This window comes from Arabidopsis thaliana, chromosome 5, assembly GCF_000001735.4.
Source record: "Arabidopsis thaliana chromosome 5, partial sequence".
Classification (NCBI taxonomy): Eukaryota; Viridiplantae; Streptophyta; class Magnoliopsida; order Brassicales; family Brassicaceae; genus Arabidopsis; species Arabidopsis thaliana.
In genome coordinates, this window is record NC_003076.8 from 8,276,735 (window position 1) to 8,294,978 (window position 18,244).

General features: G+C 32.8%; 5 protein-coding genes across 10 annotated transcripts; 1 reads left to right on the plus strand and 4 right to left on the minus strand.

Moving 5' to 3' along the window:
- Nucleotides 1-50: 50 nt before the first annotated feature.
- Nucleotides 51-672, minus strand: AT5G24313 (uncharacterized protein). The gene has a single exon (NM_122338.3). It carries the CDS (start codon nt 615-617, stop codon nt 372-374), a length of 246 nt encoding a protein of 81 aa, NP_568442.1. The 5' UTR covers nt 618-672; the 3' UTR covers nt 51-371.
- A 293-nt stretch (nt 673-965) lies between these two features.
- Nucleotides 966-2,666, plus strand: PTAC7 (plastid transcriptionally active7). 2 transcript variants are annotated; one of them, NM_001203450.1, is made up of 4 exons: nt 966-1,057; nt 1,139-1,186; nt 1,265-1,348; nt 2,030-2,460. In NM_001203450.1, the coding sequence occupies exons 1-4, from the start codon at nt 1,016-1,018 to the stop codon at nt 2,363-2,365; spliced, it is 510 nt and encodes a 169-aa protein (NP_001190379.1). In that variant the 5' UTR covers nt 966-1,015; the 3' UTR covers nt 2,366-2,460. The 2 variants fall into 2 exon arrangements, with proteins under 2 accessions (NP_001190379.1, NP_680215.1); NM_147910.4 differs by having other exon boundaries at nt 1,005-1,057; nt 1,265-1,324; nt 2,030-2,666.
- Nucleotides 2,442-3,235, minus strand: AT5G24316 (proline-rich family protein). Its single transcript, NM_122339.4, has 4 exons — nt 3,126-3,235; nt 2,976-3,016; nt 2,771-2,878; nt 2,442-2,691 (listed from the first exon to the last, which is right to left on the minus strand). Exons 1-4 carry the CDS (start codon nt 3,199-3,201, stop codon nt 2,539-2,541), a joined length of 378 nt encoding a protein of 125 aa, NP_568443.1. The 5' UTR covers nt 3,202-3,235; the 3' UTR covers nt 2,442-2,538.
- A 2,006-nt stretch (nt 3,236-5,241) lies between these two features.
- AT5G24318 (O-Glycosyl hydrolases family 17 protein) lies at nt 5,242-7,392 on the minus strand. 4 transcript variants are annotated; one of them, NM_001036859.4, is made up of 4 exons: nt 7,150-7,392; nt 6,042-7,018; nt 5,670-5,964; nt 5,242-5,582 (listed from the first exon to the last, which is right to left on the minus strand). In NM_001036859.4, exons 1-4 carry the CDS (start codon nt 7,220-7,222, stop codon nt 5,551-5,553), a joined length of 1,377 nt encoding a protein of 458 aa, NP_001031936.1. In that variant the 5' UTR covers nt 7,223-7,392; the 3' UTR covers nt 5,242-5,550. The 4 variants fall into 4 exon arrangements, with proteins under 4 accessions (NP_001031936.1, NP_001331362.1, NP_001331363.1 ...); NM_001343874.1 differs by having other exon boundaries at nt 5,297-5,582; nt 5,670-7,018; nt 7,150-7,387; NM_001343873.1 differs by having other exon boundaries at nt 5,297-5,582; nt 6,042-7,387.
- A 239-nt stretch (nt 7,393-7,631) lies between these two features.
- Nucleotides 7,632-11,617, minus strand: AT5G24320 (Transducin/WD40 repeat-like superfamily protein). 2 transcript variants are annotated; one of them, NM_180737.3, is made up of 8 exons: nt 11,274-11,617; nt 9,814-10,948; nt 9,481-9,571; nt 9,212-9,369; nt 9,074-9,125; nt 8,877-8,956; nt 8,709-8,802; nt 7,632-8,629 (listed from the first exon to the last, which is right to left on the minus strand). In NM_180737.3, the coding sequence occupies exons 2-8, from the start codon at nt 10,915-10,917 to the stop codon at nt 8,124-8,126; spliced, it is 2,085 nt and encodes a 694-aa protein (NP_851068.1). In that variant the 5' UTR covers nt 10,918-10,948; nt 11,274-11,617; the 3' UTR covers nt 7,632-8,123. The 2 variants fall into 2 exon arrangements, with proteins under 2 accessions (NP_851068.1, NP_197820.2); NM_122340.4 differs by having other exon boundaries at nt 7,702-8,629; nt 8,709-8,814; nt 11,274-11,506.
- Between the last annotated feature and the right edge of the window lie 6,627 nt (nt 11,618-18,244).

Sequence of the window (18,244 nt, forward strand, 5' to 3'; positions counted from 1 at the left end):
CGTGGTAATGTGGTATTCGTTCGGTAAATCTACCTATTCAAAAAGATAGTATCATCGACTTTTCTGTTGTATTAACTTACCATTTACAAATATTACATTAATTAATTTGAAACAAGTCAAATTTATTGTCACCAAGAATGAAGTACACGTATACAGATAAAAATAAAGAAGAAAAAAACAGAGACAACTTTTCCGGAGATTTTACTTTAGAAAGCAAAGAAAACTAAATCAAACCAAGCCTTCAAAAATTAGGTAGCTCTTATAAACCGGATCATAAAACCAAACATCAAAACATATGTATGCTCTTTCAAAACATGGTACCAACTCACGAGTCTTTTCATCAGGGCCGATTCTCACCATCACTCAATGGTCTAGACACCATCAGTTTGGGGTTCAACTTCTGATCTTTTGGGTGGTGGTGGAGGTGGTGATCTGTCGTAATGCTCAGCAACAAGTGAACGATGAGAAGAAGGAAGAAAAACCTGACGAGACTCCATCGATGGAAAATAAGATGATGGTACATTATCGTCAAGAAGTTTCCGGTTGGTTTGAGCATGCCCGATCATGATCATAGCTAAGAGAACACAACATATTAAGAGATGATTCCTAGAAGCCATTTTCTCATCCGGTGATCGATAGAGTTAATTTCTTTGCTTATCAACTATGTTGAGGTTCCATCTTGTAATGTCTTATGTATATACATAGCTCACAAAGTCACAATAGAGGGTTCCCACTAACTATTATTAGATTGATTGATTTCTGAAAAATATTATTTTTGTGTACCAAGTAAAATTATATGATTTTAGATTTGTTGTTAGTTTTGATTTGTTTTAGATTTTTTTTTTGTGCAAGTTGAATTATTATTGTATAGATAAAATGACGAGAAAAAAAAATGCCCGGTTCGGTTAGGAATGATTTGTCCAAATACGAACACAACCAAAGATAAACCATTAAACCGAACCGGAGAAGCTTACATATAAAATAGGATCCGGTTCTATCTATTCACTGTGTATCAATGGCTTCCTTCACCTGTTCTTCTCCATCTTCGATTTTACCTGTAAAAATCCCTCCTTTGCTTCTCTCATAATCATCCTTTGATGTCAATGTGATTTCTCATTTTCAATTATTGTATATTCAGATTATTGATACGAGAAGTGGGAATTTGCGATGCACATTTCAGTCTCAGGTTTTGAATGGTTGATATATATACGAATTTGTGGGTTTTTGGGGGAGAGTTTTGAGTGAATCTGGTTGATTTTTTCAGGTTTCTTGTGGGATTCAGAGAGATGATAATGGACGCCGTGTTTGGCGGAGGAGAACATTGGTAAGTACTAAACTTGATATTTTGGTGATTTTCCAGTTTCATGTTTATGACATAAGTCGAATCAGGAATCAAAATAAGGGTTTTTCTTTGCTTGGAGACGACATTTCTAAAAAGTTGCAATTTTTAGTAGGATCACAGATTAGCTTTAACTCACTGATGAGGCATGACTATTAACTCTAGTTAGTCTTTACTTAGTCATAGTAATTGATATGATGCATAGAAGGAGAGATGGAGATTGTCTTCTCTGAGTTTTTGCGATTTCTAGTTTACCCTTCTTGATTCCAAATTAGCTTACACACCTGTTTCAAAAGTGTCTTTGTTGAACTATGCTCATTTCAGACGCTAGCTTTAGTTCTTATACTGTTGATGAACTTAAAGAAACATGGCTTTTTACCTCTAGTTAGTGTTTACTTATATATATTCAAGTAACCATGGTCTTATCTCTATGGCACATGCAAGAAATTGGAGATTGTCTTATCTGAGATACTGGGATTTTTAGGTGGGAGTTACACATTACATAAAATATTAGTGTGATCTTTTTACTTGTACTATATTCTACAAACTATCAGTTTCTGTTGTTTGATCCTATCAGGTTCATGAGGTTTTGAGATTTCAATAATTACCAAAGCCAGAACAATGCAAAATCTTTGTTTATATTTGTCCCGCTTTTAATCTCTCTATGTCGTTCTCCTGTTTTGTCTGTAGACGAAGAAGGACGATATGTTGCGTTACAAAATGCAAAGAGTTCCATTTGTGGAAGAACAAGTAAGGAAGATAAGAGAAGTTGGGAAGGTAATGACAATGGACATAGAGCAGCTTCTTTTGAGGGAAGACAATCGGTTTGAATTTGTCAATAGCGTAGCAGCTGAAGCAACAGAGTACGTGGACAAGAACAGAGACGAATATGGAGGTTCCAAAAAAGCCATCTTTCATGTTCTAAGCAACCGTGTGAACGATCTCGGCTTTGATCGCCCTGAGGCTTATGTAGAAGCTGATCCTTACAAACCCGGTCCTGGCTATTTGTTGGAGTACTACACTTGATATATTATAACAAAAAGTGTCAATGTACTTTACAGCTTTTGTTCTTGTATTACCAAAACCAAATCAATGCATTCACAGCTTTGTTGTTTTCTTGGCCAAATTTCATTTTATTTATTTAGATTTACTAGATGAAGACGAAAGTCTAATGACAAGAGTTTAGTAAAAGTAACGGTCTAGTGATTTGTGGTGAAAGGAGGTCGTCGTGTCGGTGGAGGAGGAGGAGGAGGTACATATGGCATTGGTCGTTTTGGGATTGGTCTTGGAGACCAGTCCCCATAGTCTTCTTTGTTATAGACAGTTGGTTCCTTTGTCACAACCTCATCAACCTTTCAAAACCAAACTCATACACTATTAAAAAAGGAAGACACTTTTCGTAATACTTCATTTTTGCTATAGGGCACGTACTTGTGTTCCTGGAATTGTAGGGTCGGATGGCTTGGGAGGTCTTAGATGCGGCCCAGCGTAGTCCATCTCCAGATCGATTCTTCTTCCATTCATGACCATCTCTTTAACCTTTTTAAATCAACAAGTTTTATATCTTTTTGTTTTTAGTTTTGATGCATATTTGTAATCAAATATATAACGCTTTTAGAACCGTGATTGTTAATACCTTGCGGTTGATGTTGTCATGATGCAAAGTCTCAACGATCCCTAACAAAAATATGAAGCATATTTATTCAATTCGGAGTTCTATATTGACCTATATAAAATGTTAAAGCTACTATAAGTTTGCATATGTTAGTTGATCAGATCTATATACCTGAAGAAAACATTGGGAGAACGAGCAAGAAAGATACTAGTATCACTAGCTTCATCCTTAAGTCAGATTCTCTCATTTTTGTTTTGTTTTGGTGATATGTGAATTGATTTTTATAGTATAAGTTGAGATACACATATATACGAAGACAGAGATATATAGTAGTCAATCGTAATTATGAAGATAACGCATCACATTGACTAGATGAATCCGTAATCAACTAAAATATGGACAATCAATATAGTCAAAGCAAAAACGAATATGTGAATTCTCCATAATTAAGTTATACCATTATTGTTTCCTCTCTTGAGAGAATCCATATGTTTTAATTTAGGAAGGGGTATTCAATAGCTAAATCTAGAAAGATTAAAATAATAATAAAAAGTTATAGATTCTGTTTAAAAAAATTTTTAAGAAATTTTATTTTAGACAATATGAGATTTGTTTCTTCGTCTTTATTATTTAACTTTTGATTAAATTCCGTTCAAATGACATTTGGCATCTAGCCATTAATATTAAGTACTGAGACCAAATTAAAAAGAATTAATGTTAAATCTTGTAACTATTGAGACTAACATTTTAAAACGTTATCTTGTAACTTTTCTTTTTTCATCCGATTTTAATTAAAACTCAAAAAAGGCAAACATAACTACCTGATGAATGTTGTTATATAAGTGATATAAAACGGTTTGGTGCAATCTTTTCACGCCAAGTAAACATATTTTGTAACTATTGAGACCAAATTAAAAGGAATTTAAAACGCGTTTCCCTCTGTTTTATATTACTTATCCTTTTAGTTCATTTCACACAAATTAAGAAAAAAAATTTTTTTATTGTTTTACCCCTAATTAATACACTGTTATCTATATATACATTTTTGCAGCCATTTTAGCAAATAAATCCTCAAGTTTAAACTTATTTACAAAAGATGCCATTGCTATCAATTATTATCAATTAATTAATATTCCTAATTTGTAGCATTTCCTTATCTATTATATTTCCATCAATTTCAATTACTTAAAAAATGAGAAATCTTAGGACATAATTAATATATACTTGATTAAAAGATAAATATTATATTTAATTAAACATTTAAAATATTTAGGAAAAATGTTTTATAATATTTATAATATATGAAATCTATAAAAATTAAATAATCATTTGAAATAAAACTTTTAAATTGATGTGATTATAAATCTTTTAATAAAACTATTATTCGAACAAAAAATAAAAAAATAATATTTAATTTTAACGGTTGAGATTAGATTATAAGATGGGTTTAGAATATTTATAATATATGAACTTTAAAACAATTAAATAACCATTTGAAATAAAACTTTTAAATTGATTTGAATTATATATCTTTTAAAGTAAAGTATTATTAAAACAAAAATACGAGATGGTATGACGAGTTTTGGTCGATAGGTAATACGAGACAGTATAGCACGTGTGAAATCTATTAGATATGTTTAATTTCACTGAACGAGATTAGATGATATGACGACTTTGGATCGATAATAATACGAGACAGTATACCACGGGTGAAATTATATATATATATATTTATAAATCAAAATATCATTATATTATTAAAACAAATATAATTAAAAAATGAATTATTTAGTTATAATCTAAATTTTAACTTAATAAACTGTTTGTTATTCTTTTTATATTTTTAAACAGTAAAAATTAAACATAGTAATTATATACTAAATAATATATATATATATATATATATATATATAAGAGTTGTACATTTAGAAAATATAAAAATAAATTATATATATTTAATCTACTAAACAAATTATTTTTTTATTTTTTGAAAAAGATATAGCCCCGCGATATACCGCGGGTTAAAATCTAGTTAAATATATATAATTAATAAGCTAAAAATATGACAAACTAAAAAATTTATTATAAATCTGCATTATAAATACACTATCCATAAGTAATATGAAAACAAAATTTTAACTCTAAAAGAAAAATAAAACAAAACTGAGGGAATATCTTGTAACTATTTAGACCAAATTTGAGAAGCATATTTTTGGTCCGGTTCATTAAACAAAACAACCATCATAAAGCTAAAACTACATGCATGAGACGACGTTGTTACCCAAATGAAGAGGGAGGTTTGTGTTTGTTTTGTATAAACCATATACAAATTTTAAAGTTTCACTCATACTTTTATAGACGCGACCAATACTACTAGCATAATCCAAAATCATATGCATATAAAAAGGACAATACTATTTAATATGTATGTAAAGGACATTCCACTTCAATATTTACAACAACAACAACAAAAAAAAAAAAAAAAAAGCAGCTCGAAATGATGTGTAGTTTGCTAGGATTGATTATTCCAATACTTCATATTGTTGATTTGACCAAACAACCCTGAATATTATTGCAAATTACAGTGTAAAACTTACTAATTAGCCTGATATTCACAATTTCCATAACCTGCAAAACATTATGTAAGAAAAAAAAAAGTCAATACAACGAAATTAGTTAATTTCCCTAAATTATAATTTAATTAATGATTCATACTGGGATCAATCGTAGTTATCTCTCCAGTGTTGTCGAAATCGCAATCGAACTCGTGTTTCTCCATAGTTTGGTAATACAAGTTCATTGCGTACTTCGAATGGGCTTTCACTGTATTCGGCAAGTAACAAAGCCCACCTTCATTAATGGGCCTACAATCCAAACCCAACCCACATACGTAATCAATGTTCCTTTGTAAAGCCACCGTCTCTGCACCGGCCTTTGTCACGCACCACCGCTTCGACGACGATCCTCTAACCGGTGATCGAGGATTGTAAACCGGATCCGATGATCTAAACTGTCAGTTCACAAAAACAAATTCGTTAACATATATGAAACTAAATAATGTTGTGAATTGCGGCGGTGATTGATTACCGTTGGCCGGAGGATTCCGATGTCGTAAATCGGTGTCAGATCTGATCGGAAGATGCCGAAATTACGCTCCGACGTTGGTCCCGATTTGAGATTTTCATTGAAGAGCGCGAAAATGTAAGTTTCAAAAGTCCGATTTGGCATCAATGGAGTTCCGGTACCGGAATCTACACGCGCAATCAGATTCTTGTTAAACTCAGCCGCTGTATCAACATCAACTCCGATCTGATCTATATCTCCCTCCGATGGCCATCCAATTTCACCAATCACAATCTCAACATCTGAAAACCCTAATTTATCCATGGCGGAATAAACCGAATCAAGCTGAGCATCGAGCATGTTTGTGTAGAGAAGCTTCGTGTGTTGATCAAATAAGCCTGGATTAGGTCTAAAGAGAGCGAAATCGAGAGTTTCGATTGAATAACCGAAGAAGGGATAAGGATTCACGACGAACGGCGAAGAAGTAGAACGGAGGAAGCTAAGGAGAGGCTTGAGGACTTGGGCGTCGTAGCCTCGCCGGAACTTAGCGGAAGAAGGTGGGGTTGAATTAGTGAGGGTTCCTAAAGAATGTGGCGTTGAGATTTGAATTCGACGGTGGAGAGAGGCGGAGACTAAGGCGGTGTGGAGAGATTGCATAGCCGGGATTAAGGTTCTGATGAGGAGGTGATCGGCGGTGGAGATGACTTCGTTTCCGACGAGGATACGGATGATGTTTGTGGATGGGAAGTGAGGTTGGATGTGATCGGAGATCCATTGTTTGGCGGAGGAGAGGTTGGTTAAGTGTGGGATTTGGTCGTTGGGGACGGTTACGGTAACGGCGATACCGGTGTTAGCGAAGGCTTGGAGGATTTGAGGATCGGTGTCGAAGAGGCGGATGCGGTTAATGACGGTGGAATGGAGGAGGAACTCCGCTACTTGTTGCGGTGGAGGGAGGTTGTTAGCTAGTGTGCCGTAGTTTACACCAATACTCGCTTCACTTCCTGATAATGACCAAATTCAAATGTTAACGTATATATACTACAAGATAGTGGATTTTCACTATTTCAGAATGATTATGAAAAAGTAAAAAAAAAGTGAAGTAACAAGATTAAAAATGGTAAACGAAAAATACCTGTTGAAAGGATTAAGAGAACTCCGACTATAGTAAACATAGAAAGAGAGAAAAATGGTAGCACATAATTCATTGTTAAGTGTAGTAAGAATCAAAACATCAAAATGGAGAATGCTGGTAAATGGTATTCCAAAATATGCTTTGCTTTGTCTTTGGGAGATCACCAGAGTCACATCAGTAGCAAAGATAAATTTACAAAAAACTTTTGTTGGTCAAGAGATTTACAGATTTCTTTTCGGTTCTAATTTTTTAATTTCTAATGGTTTTTAATTATTAGTTAAAGTGTAATATAATCCGCGGTGATATCTACACTACGAGTCTATAAGCCAATAATACTTGGTTTCCTTCTTATATCTCGATAGGAATATCTTTGAATGGAAGAAAAGAACTATGCAAGTTTCTTGCTCACACTGGAAACAAAAATCATAATAGAGAGATATCTTAAAGAACGAGTCGTGTGCATAAGCATAACCTAAATACTCTGTTCTAAAAAATATTATATTAAAAAATAATTGATAACGCCACATACTATGACTATTTACACAATGATTTAAGGTTTTGTAACACCAGTATTATGTACCAAAAATATAGTATTGGAGAGAAAACCATGGTATATACACGAAAAAACACAGGCCTCAGTTACATTTCCCTATATATTATTACTTACAAAAAGAAGGAAAAAAAAAAAACTGACAAGTATAATACTAATAATTTTTACGATTAAAAAAGGCAAAAATCTGAGTCACCCCTTCTTCTTTTCGTTTTCCCTACCCATGAAGCAATTCCGAACCTTCAGCTCAGGCTAGCTCCGATATTGGTGACACTCAGCTACGACCCACCGGGCCACCGTGTTAGGCCCAAACTTAGGCCCGTATAAACTCCAAAAACTATGGCTTCTAACTTCACCACTTTTCGAAACAGAAGAGTTTATACGTCGACGTTTGAGAAGGAGCGTTTCGTAGCCTCGTTGGATTTCAAACGGGAACAGGCAAACCATAGTTGTGAAACAATTTGATCCGTCCATCCCAACCACCGGTGACTATAACCAATCCCCAGAGATGAGATGACTCCGACGTTCTCCGGCACGAAGACCGGAGGAATTTGTAATGCGATCTACGGATCGCTTTCACCGGAGAAAACGAGCTCGCTAGCTTCTCTTCCGGCCAAGTGGCAGATCCCTTGGGAGAATCGAGAACGTACTCGCGCCCTAATGAGAAGAGCGATGGCGATAGCTCGGATCCGCCGGAGAGTACAGGCGTAAATCCGCACCACGGGATAGCTACTGAAACATCCGCAGAGAATTTTTCGAATGATCGGATTTTAAGTCGTTTGGTGTGAGAGAAAAAACCAGGAGACGACTGTTCAGGGTCGTGTCCAACGCAGTTCCAGACGTAGACCGATGAATCGTCACACGCAGAGACTATATGCTTCCCGTCTGCTGTAAAAGATGCCGATATCTGGTTTCCAGCATTTCGAGATCCTAGAAGATTAACACATTTCAGAATTTGCAAATTTTTGTTCGAATAGTGTATGTAGTAGTATGTCTTTAGAAGCATTACCTTTGTATTTGTGGACAACGTTGCGACCACTAATGATCCTCACTTGTGAATCTGCTGATGCCACCATGACTCTGCTTGGGTCAGTAGAATCAAACTGCAGAAGAAACTAGCTAAGCATCATTATAAAATGTTCAATCTTGGGAGACAAATTTAAGAAGAAATATGCACCTGAAAGCCGATTATTCGTTTATTCGACGACTTCTTTTTGTTGTGCAGACATATATGACCATCAAGTTGAAGGCAGTGGCCTGAACCAGAAAGAGAGATAACTATGTAAGAAATCAGGTTTCTTAGACTAATTAACTCAAACTCTGGAGTTTCTAAGACAAGCCCATGCGTCTGTGTGTGTTATTTATGAGCTTTACCTGATACATTGTAGAAGCGACAATCGCTTGTCAAAGTTCCGATAATCACTGCCTGCAATGGAAAATGTATTCTTTTAGGAAAAAATCTGAGTCGAGTCAAGTCGATAAAGGAAAAGGATTTTTGGTTCCAAGTCACACCTGCCCATCAGGTTGATAACAAACTGCGGTTACAATGCCTCTAGCATCGGCCCAATCTACAACTTGGCACTGTGAAGCTGACCAGATACGAACTTTTCCATCTATGGAACCACTGATGAAGTGATCATCATCAACCGGGTTAAACTGAACGGATGTAACTGCAAAAATGGAAAAAAAAAACAATAAAATGGCGTTCAGATTGAATGATCGACTAACAAAAAGGGAGGAAAGGAAAACAATGACATTGTATAGACGGAGAAGAACATTACCGTAGTTATTGTGAGAGAAGATTCCAAGACAGTCCTCACAGCCGATCTGCCAAAGCCGAACACTATTGTCTACTGAAGCTGACAACAGACGCTGCCACCAATATCACAGAATGAGCAACTCGGTCTAGTTTTCTGTTCAAGATTACACATACAGGGGCTGAATCTACGTTCTTGTGTGTTACAGATCTCAAAACATAACGAAACATGCATAAAAAAGGTGTCTAGGTAGTTCTAAAAGCAGCTCCTTATGGTTATAAAATCAATTTTAAGACCTAGAGTTCGGTTCAAAGCATCAGTGTAAAAATGAAGGGAAGGTCAAGAAAGACGACTCACATTGTTCTTGGACCAAGAGATATCAAGGATATCACCACTGTGACCGAGAAACTCGTGAAGCGGTTTATCAAGAACCCGAAAAATCTTTGGGGGAATAATAACACAAGCAGACTCTGTTGTCTTCCTTGGACTCATCAACGAACCAGTAATCCCATCCTTTTCTACAGCCACCGGTCTCAACTCAGAGAGTTTACTCACTTCAAAGTATATACAAGAAGGATCAATCTTAGGAACATCATGTTCTTCACATCTTTCGTCTTCAACAACACTCCAAACCCGCAAAACCCCATCTTCACCAGCACTCGCAAGATACCTCCCATCAGGACTAAACTTCATAGCGAGAATCGCTCCTTCATGAGCTTGTATCTCTTGACCTTTAAAAAGAGCAGAAAGCTCCTTAGCCTCTTTTTTATACTCTTTCACCTTCACTCTCTCAATCCTACTCCCGCAAACCGCAACTTCACCGCCATTATCATCTCCTCCCGCACTTCGCTTGTTCCGCACTTTGTACAACCGACTCAACCATTTCTCCTTAACCCTCTTCATAATCCCACTTACTTCCCGTTCCTCCTCAGCAACCATCGGGTCTGGTAACAACTTAGGTTCACCATGTTCCTTCACAATCTTATCCGATACAGGAGATGATGATAAAGAACAAAGACTAGAGCTAATATCACCATCATCAACAAAACCCAAATTCCTCAAAACCATACCACTATCTACTTCTCCTTCCTCTTTACACAAACTCTCATTCACAACTCTATCTACACTCTCACTTGGACTAAAAGAATCACAACGAGAAGAGCTAAACTCATCGTCATCAGATTTCAAACTCATCAAAACCGCTGATTCGTTAACCGAGCTCGATAACCGATACACATTACCTGATTTCGATTCGTTTACAGTACTACTTAAACCCATCCACTTCAAAAACTTCTCACGACGCTCCTCAGTGTTACCAGGGCTTTTGATCCAAACATCGTAACGAAATTCTCCAGAAATCGACGATGGAGATTCGATTTTACAAGGACTTGAACAAGATGCGATTTCTTCGTGAGCATCGAAAAATCGAGACTCTTCTTCTTCTTCAATTAGTGATTCCATTTCTCCTTTCGTCCTCAATTCTCAAAGCTGCCTGGAGAAAAAAACCAAACCGAGAAAATTTTCAAAATTAATTTTCCCGAGAAAATTAGTAAAATAATCAGAGGAAGAAGATAAGAACATTGAAAAATGGAATTTACAAAAATAAACCTAGAAATTATAATCAATCGAACAAACATAGATCCCGATCAAAATCTGAATCGAAAAAATTGAGTTTTTTTTTTCGTTTTGCAAAATCGAAGCCATTAAAACCAGAAACCAAAGCTCCATCAATCAAAAAAAAAAAAAAAAAAAACACATGCAGATTTCGTGATGAATAAAAAGGTTATTTTTCTTTCATAAGTATTAATTTTTCTTACATGTGGAGATTTATGATGTCGAAGAGCTCAGAAAACGAAGAACCCATGAGACAACAACAACAACAACATCTAGAAGAACTTGTTCTTTTCACTCTTGTCTCTTATTTTATTTTATTTTTCTGGTTATGTATACAGATTCTGGAATAAACAAGAGAAAAAAAAAAAGAGTTGATTTTGATATATATTTTTTTGTCAGACAAAGAAAGAAGCGTAGATTTGATGAAGGAAAAAGAGAGAATCTGTGGCACAGAGGAAGAAGAAGAAGGAAGAGAAATAATAATTATAGTTTAGAAGAAGATTGTCCGAATCTGATTTGGGAAGGACATTTAATTTTTTGTGCGGACACATTAATTATATTATCTTCCTTTTTTCTAATTTTTATCATCTCTACCGTCATTTTAATTATATTTTATTTCAACTCTACTTTTTTGTTTTATTATTTTTCCCAATAAAAGCATATAATATATAGACGGAAATGTGGAATGTATTATAAGAATACTATATTTAAAGGTATTGTATTACTAATCTAGTCAAACAAGAAACAACAAATCTAGCACACGAGAGAGAGACTGTTGAATTATCAAATACTATAATGAGTTTGTTTATTTGTATCCTAATAAAAAACACCATAATTCACATCTTCTGAATATTAATTTAAAGAGAAAAGAATTATGGTTATGCAAGTACTTCCTTAGATTAACACTAGAATGTTATACTATTAAATTTGTTTAAATTCGTTAAACCAATATAATTATTTAAACAGCTTGAATTGCTATTAGTAAAATAAATTTTAAGATGTGTCATAGTATTTTTTTGAGTTTTTATTATTGATTATTAGATGATTACTCGCTCTACTATCAAACTGATTTTGTAAGAGTTTTGTAGAATGTTTGCTTAACATTCGATAAAGAACAATAGAATATTTTGCTTATAAAATTGACTTTCAGAGGTGTTAGATAGGTCAAATTAATTTAAATTTGTAATACATGCTCTTACCTAAGATCTGTCATTCTAATATGCTATAAAATAACTCAAAACATGATTTTGGTGACCAAATCAACTTACGCATCATAATAAATAGAAAAATGATTGTTTGATTTATAGAATTTAAATTTTTCGTTATAATCAATATATCTATGTATAGAGATAAAGAGACACTGCATAAATTTCAAAGAAGTATAGTAAAAGAGAACTTTGACTAACCACAATTACAAAGTCCATTTCTACAGTTTGGTTTGTATACAGTATTAGGCTTTATTCAATACGTTAGCAAGCTCCACAAAGAGAATTGATAAATAATTAATCTCTAACCAACTCTCTTTCTCATCTTCATTGCTCACATGTCACATGGATGATTTCATTTTGCAATCACTTTTCAAGAAATCCCAAAAAACTGCCCACATGTTAGTAAACTCTCAAAAAGACCATTTATGTCTAAGGATACAAACCATTTGGGGAAACAAGAAAATACTTGCTTATCTAGCGGTAGTAGACAGATGATTAGTGTTGTTTCCAAATTACAAAAGTAAATGTGCGGCAGTTAGAAGAGTAATCTTTAAAATGATTCTAGTAACCTTTTTCTGATTATCAACTGAATGTATTCATTTATGTGAAGTATATTAAAAAACAAAAAAAAAAAATACTCATCAAATGTTGCACAAACTTGTCAAATGATAGTAACATCTTACATGAGCTATAAGCTTAAGATTGGATTAAGCAAACTCTCAAATAGAGAGATATGCTCATAGTTGACATTTTTATGATGCCAAAGTTTTATTTAGCCATCTTTTAGGTTTAGAAAAAATATATTGGTTAACGTTAGTGAGAATTTGAGAACGGTCAAGCATATAGCATATATGGTTAAATAATTGAAAACCAAAATCAAATAAGAAAAGTTCATAGGAAAATGAAATCATGGTGGGTTAGGTACTTCAAGCTTGCATATACGATTTATCTATAATGCGTTTTTTCCAAGCTTATACAAAACAAAAAACAAAAAACAACTAATCAAAAGAAGAATCTAATCAAAAGTGCTTACTAGAATTAGATACATATAAGCTTTGTTACTATGTAGACAATTTATTGTATACTAAATTTTAATCCACAATATACTGTGGGATGATTTGTTTTAAAATTTATTGATTTTAAAATTAAATGGTTATATAATATATATATATATATATATATATAAGTCTGCAAATTGTATATTTTATAAGCTATTTTTATAAAGAAAGCTTAAAGACCAATCAAATTTTCTTACTATAATTACTGGTCTAAAGTCTTTGAATATCACTACTTGAACTGATTATTTTTAGATATTAATTATTTACGCGTTACGTGTGTGTGTTTTACAGATTAGGTAAGAGACAAATATGAGAATTTGGAGCGAAACATAACCAATATAATTATTAATTTGATGCAAGATGAGCTCACAAATTTTGTCCATATTACTATATTAGTAAAATTAGTTTTTGTCTCCATATATTGGAGCCCGACACAACTCCTCCAGAATTTCATTTCTATTTTCTAAGAAGTTTCTTTAGTATTTTTTTCGGGTAATTACGATAACAAAAATAGACTCCTAGGCCACAAAATGAGAGTGGATCGTTAGCAACAATATCATTTTTTATATATAAATTTTGTCGATTGATTCGGTAAATCTCGATAGAAACATACCGATATACTTTATAGTGGACTTCTTCTTAAAGGACCACCACATTGTCTGTTCTTAGTTTGCATTTCTAACTATCACATAAACCAATTGGGTTAAGACCCAATTGACAGACTTCCTAAACAAATGTGATTTAAATAATATTATTTTTGTCCAGTTTCTTGTTACTAACTCAATAATATACAGATTTAAATTTAAATATACATTTTATACTTAAATTTCTAATATTAAAAAAAAAAGTTTGTATATATTGACAGAATAATAGAATCACTTATTTTTTAGTCATCTATAGTAAAAGTATATAGAAAGGTTAGTAAAAAACAATTCTGAAGTTTGTTAACTATGGTACCTACCGTTATGTATAATTAAATGTTTTAAAATAACAGAAAGTCAGCTGTTACATTTATGCTCTAATTAGTGGGGGAAAAAAGCAAATTAAAATTAAATTTATGGAATCATAGTAGAGACCCCATCATAGTAATGTTCCGATACTTTATGAAAAGTGGTTCCCTATGAAAATCATCTGGCTAACTCAGATTTTTGTTTCTAGTCTTAAAAGTCAAAACCACTGTCAATTGTGTCAAATTTTATTAAATTATTCTAAGTAAACTTCCTATCAATTTGGCAGAAATCCATTAAACTATTATGTCTACATTTCAAACACAATTATAATGCTTTTTGAAATATGATTACTAAACCAACGTTGGCGATTTGTTTCAAAGATCAATTCAAATAAGTCTCTTTGATCAAACGGGTTTAAAGATTAAATTAAAAGTAGAGAAATAGTAAACGTCGGTAACCAAATGGGACCTGATCTCACCCGTGCCAACATTATTGTCATCATTTAACCTTAATCAACGACAATTACACACAAAGAATCAAAAGGAGAGTAAGTTAAAAGCAAAATGAAATTTCATAAAAACAGTAAAAAGGATAAAGTTATTGAGTAATATGTTAACCATTTTACATGTCTCACTGAAATAAAAGCATATTGATGATAATTCACCCTTTGTGGTATGAGCCTGAGAAACTTGAACTTTGGATATTTTCACATAACTGGTTCTCTCTATTTTTTCAACAATTGACTCGACAAAGATTCAGTCCTTAACTCAATCCCAACTATTTGGAGTAACGTGACTTGATGGAGTTAAACTTGTTGTTTCATATGTTTGTCGTGTTATTCGTAATTAGTTACTTAGTTAAATGACTAATTCGTTAAATTATTGGTACGAAATCAAACTATTATATGTATACCACTCTTCAAAATGCCAACAAAATGATTTTGAAAAATATATAAGTCTCTAACTAAGTAACATAAAGAGACAAATACATTACTAAACAAGAAAAATGTATTAGGAGATTTAAACTTTTAAGAAGGATTATTGACAAAAACAATAATGTGGATTACTCGATTTAGTCGTTTGTCCAATATTAGGACATTGATTTTTTTTTTTTTTTATGTGTTTATGCTCATCAGGTTAAAAGTTTTTGTCCAATACTTTGGATCACTAAGTCATTTTAGAAAAGTGATGTCGTATGTAGCATAACTTTTTCTTTTCTAAAGAGAAAGAAATGATTATGATCCCAATTAGAAACCCTAACGTAGGGACAAAGAGGGGAGACACTGATTAGCTATTATAACCCTAATTAAAAGACAGCCCGACATTGATTATTTAATAATCAAATTTGCACGGATATATATTGTTTTCAATGTGATAATGATATTTGGCTTTTTGTTAAGGGAACAAGAGAAAATAATGATGTCGGTAATAGTTGGTTAGTCTGATAACCTAAGTCCTTAACGACAAAATTCTATTTATACTTTGCTTTAATTTACTTTACGATTTGAAACCAAAATTAAAGTTGGCCGTTTGGCTTCGCTTCTGTGGTATACAATTGTATAGTAATCATAAAGAACAAAATATTCGATTTGTTCGATGCAAACAAAAAGAAGATGTAGGAAAAATTATAAAGATGAAGGATAATTAGTGACCAAATTTTAGATATAGAAAGAAAATTATTGCAATTAATATTCTAATTAAAAAGAAAATACAACAAAACAAAATTCTTATTATTACTAAAAATCAAATATAATTTAGTGGCCAGTAGTATCTAATACTCTATCCATTTATGGAGAAATCCACCAGTCACATATGTAAAGTGTAATTTTGATGTTGGTTTCGATTTACAGAAGTTGGAAGCTACAGGAGGTTGGATCATCAGAAATCATTACGGGACACCAATCTCATGGGGTTCAATAAAGTTGGCTCACACGAATAATCCGCTTGAGGCAGAAACCAAAGCTCTTTTGGCGGCTTTACAACAAACCTGGATTCGAGGATACACACAAGTACTTATAGAAGGCGATTGTCAGACGCTAATTAACTTAATTAATGGGACTTCGTCTCACAGTTCCTTAGCAAATCACCTGGAGGACATTCGTTTTTGGTCAAATAAATTTGCAAGCATTCAGTTTGGTTTTATTAGGAGAAAGGGAAACAAATTAGCTCATGTCTTAGCGAAATATGGTTGTACCTATTCTTCTTTTTATTCTGGTTCTGGTTTTTTACCTATTTGGCTTGATCGATATTTTTGTAATGACCCTAATTGATTAATATAATTGTTTTGACGTAAAAAAAAAAACTCTATCCATTTATAAATAAGTGTTGTTTAAGATTTTGGCACACATTTTTAAAATAGATAAATTTTCTATTTTTCTTCCATCAACATAATTTTAATAATTAATTAATGCATTAAATTAGTGGAGATAAAAACTGTAACTTTTTTTACATCAAAATTGCATTAAAAATATAAAATGATACTTATTTTAAAACAAAATATAGGTTCCATAATGTAAAGTATACGTATTTCAATGTAAATAAATTTCTGTGAAAAGAAAAGGCCAAAAGTCAGAAAAGATTGAAAGACAAATGCTCTACTAACCGAAAAGAAATTGAAATTAGCCAAAGAAACTAAATCACAATTAGTAAACAAGAAAAAACACAATGAAATGATAGTATTTAGTTACTCATGACATCACGTAGATTAGAGAAAGAGTGGCGTAAATCACGTGATAACGATTTATCCAGTAAAATTCAGGAACAAGCCTTTTAGATATTATTATTTACTTACTTGATTAATGATAATAAGCCTTCAACTATTTACCCTTTTTCTTTCTCCTTTTCTATGGGCTCCATAAAATTATAAACATAAATAATTTTAATTGCATTGAGAAGAAACTAAACTTTTCCAAAAGAAACAAAGTAATCCGTTTGATGTTAAGCAAAAAGAATTAGTATTGAGTATGTTTTATTTTGTATAAAATTAGGATTTGTAAATTTTGTGATGGTGTCCTTTGTATGGTTTTTCTTTTTCCATCTTTCTCACATCTTCTATTGTTACTGCTAAAGGCACCAAACTCTTAAGTAATTAGAAATTACACCCTTTCTTTTACGTATAATCAACAGTACCCCCTACTAATCATTACCAATTTCTGTGGAACTTAATTGAATCTCACCAAAACAAATAACATATGAAAGACACCAACCTTGTAAGTTAGATTCGAAATGGTTATATGATTTACGACTATATGTACTATCAGTTGTTTGGTGTAGAGTGTAGACAAATCATTGATATTGATCGACCTATCAAAAAGAGTTTGGTGGATAGATATGTGTTTCGACTATATATCGTTGGGGGCTAGTACTATGTTTATATATGTTAAAATGAGTTTAAAACCCGTGAGATTACCCGAATCCATCTATATATTTAATCACTAAATGAACTAAATAAGAAAGTCATTTTTGAAATAATTTTATTGAGATTCTATAGTATCTAAGGTCCATCCTGACAGTTTAAGATCATAATGCTACTGACCAAAGTTTGGTCCTATATTAACTTGTTTTGAGGCGTATGTTAAGAGATCCAAGGTTTATCTATGCTTCCTACGTCAAATTGATACTTAGTAATCAATTTTAATATGATATGTCCGCTCCCGTAGCCAAATTTATAATATCCTGATGGAGAGCTAAAAGATGAAAGATAAAATGTTCAATAAATCAATGTCGAGATATTTATCAAATTGTCTCTTAGGTATGTACGATGCATTAAAATTGAATAAATTTGTTGGAGAATGCAAAAAAAGATGAAAAATGGTAAGTGTGGGATCCAAAAGGAAGTTTATGTCCCACAGTGATCTGAAGGAATCACAAAGGAATGGTTTTTTTGATGCAAACTCTCATAGTCGCTTGAAGGTACTGTCAGACTCCTTTAGTCTTTAGGCTCTTTGGACCATTCTATT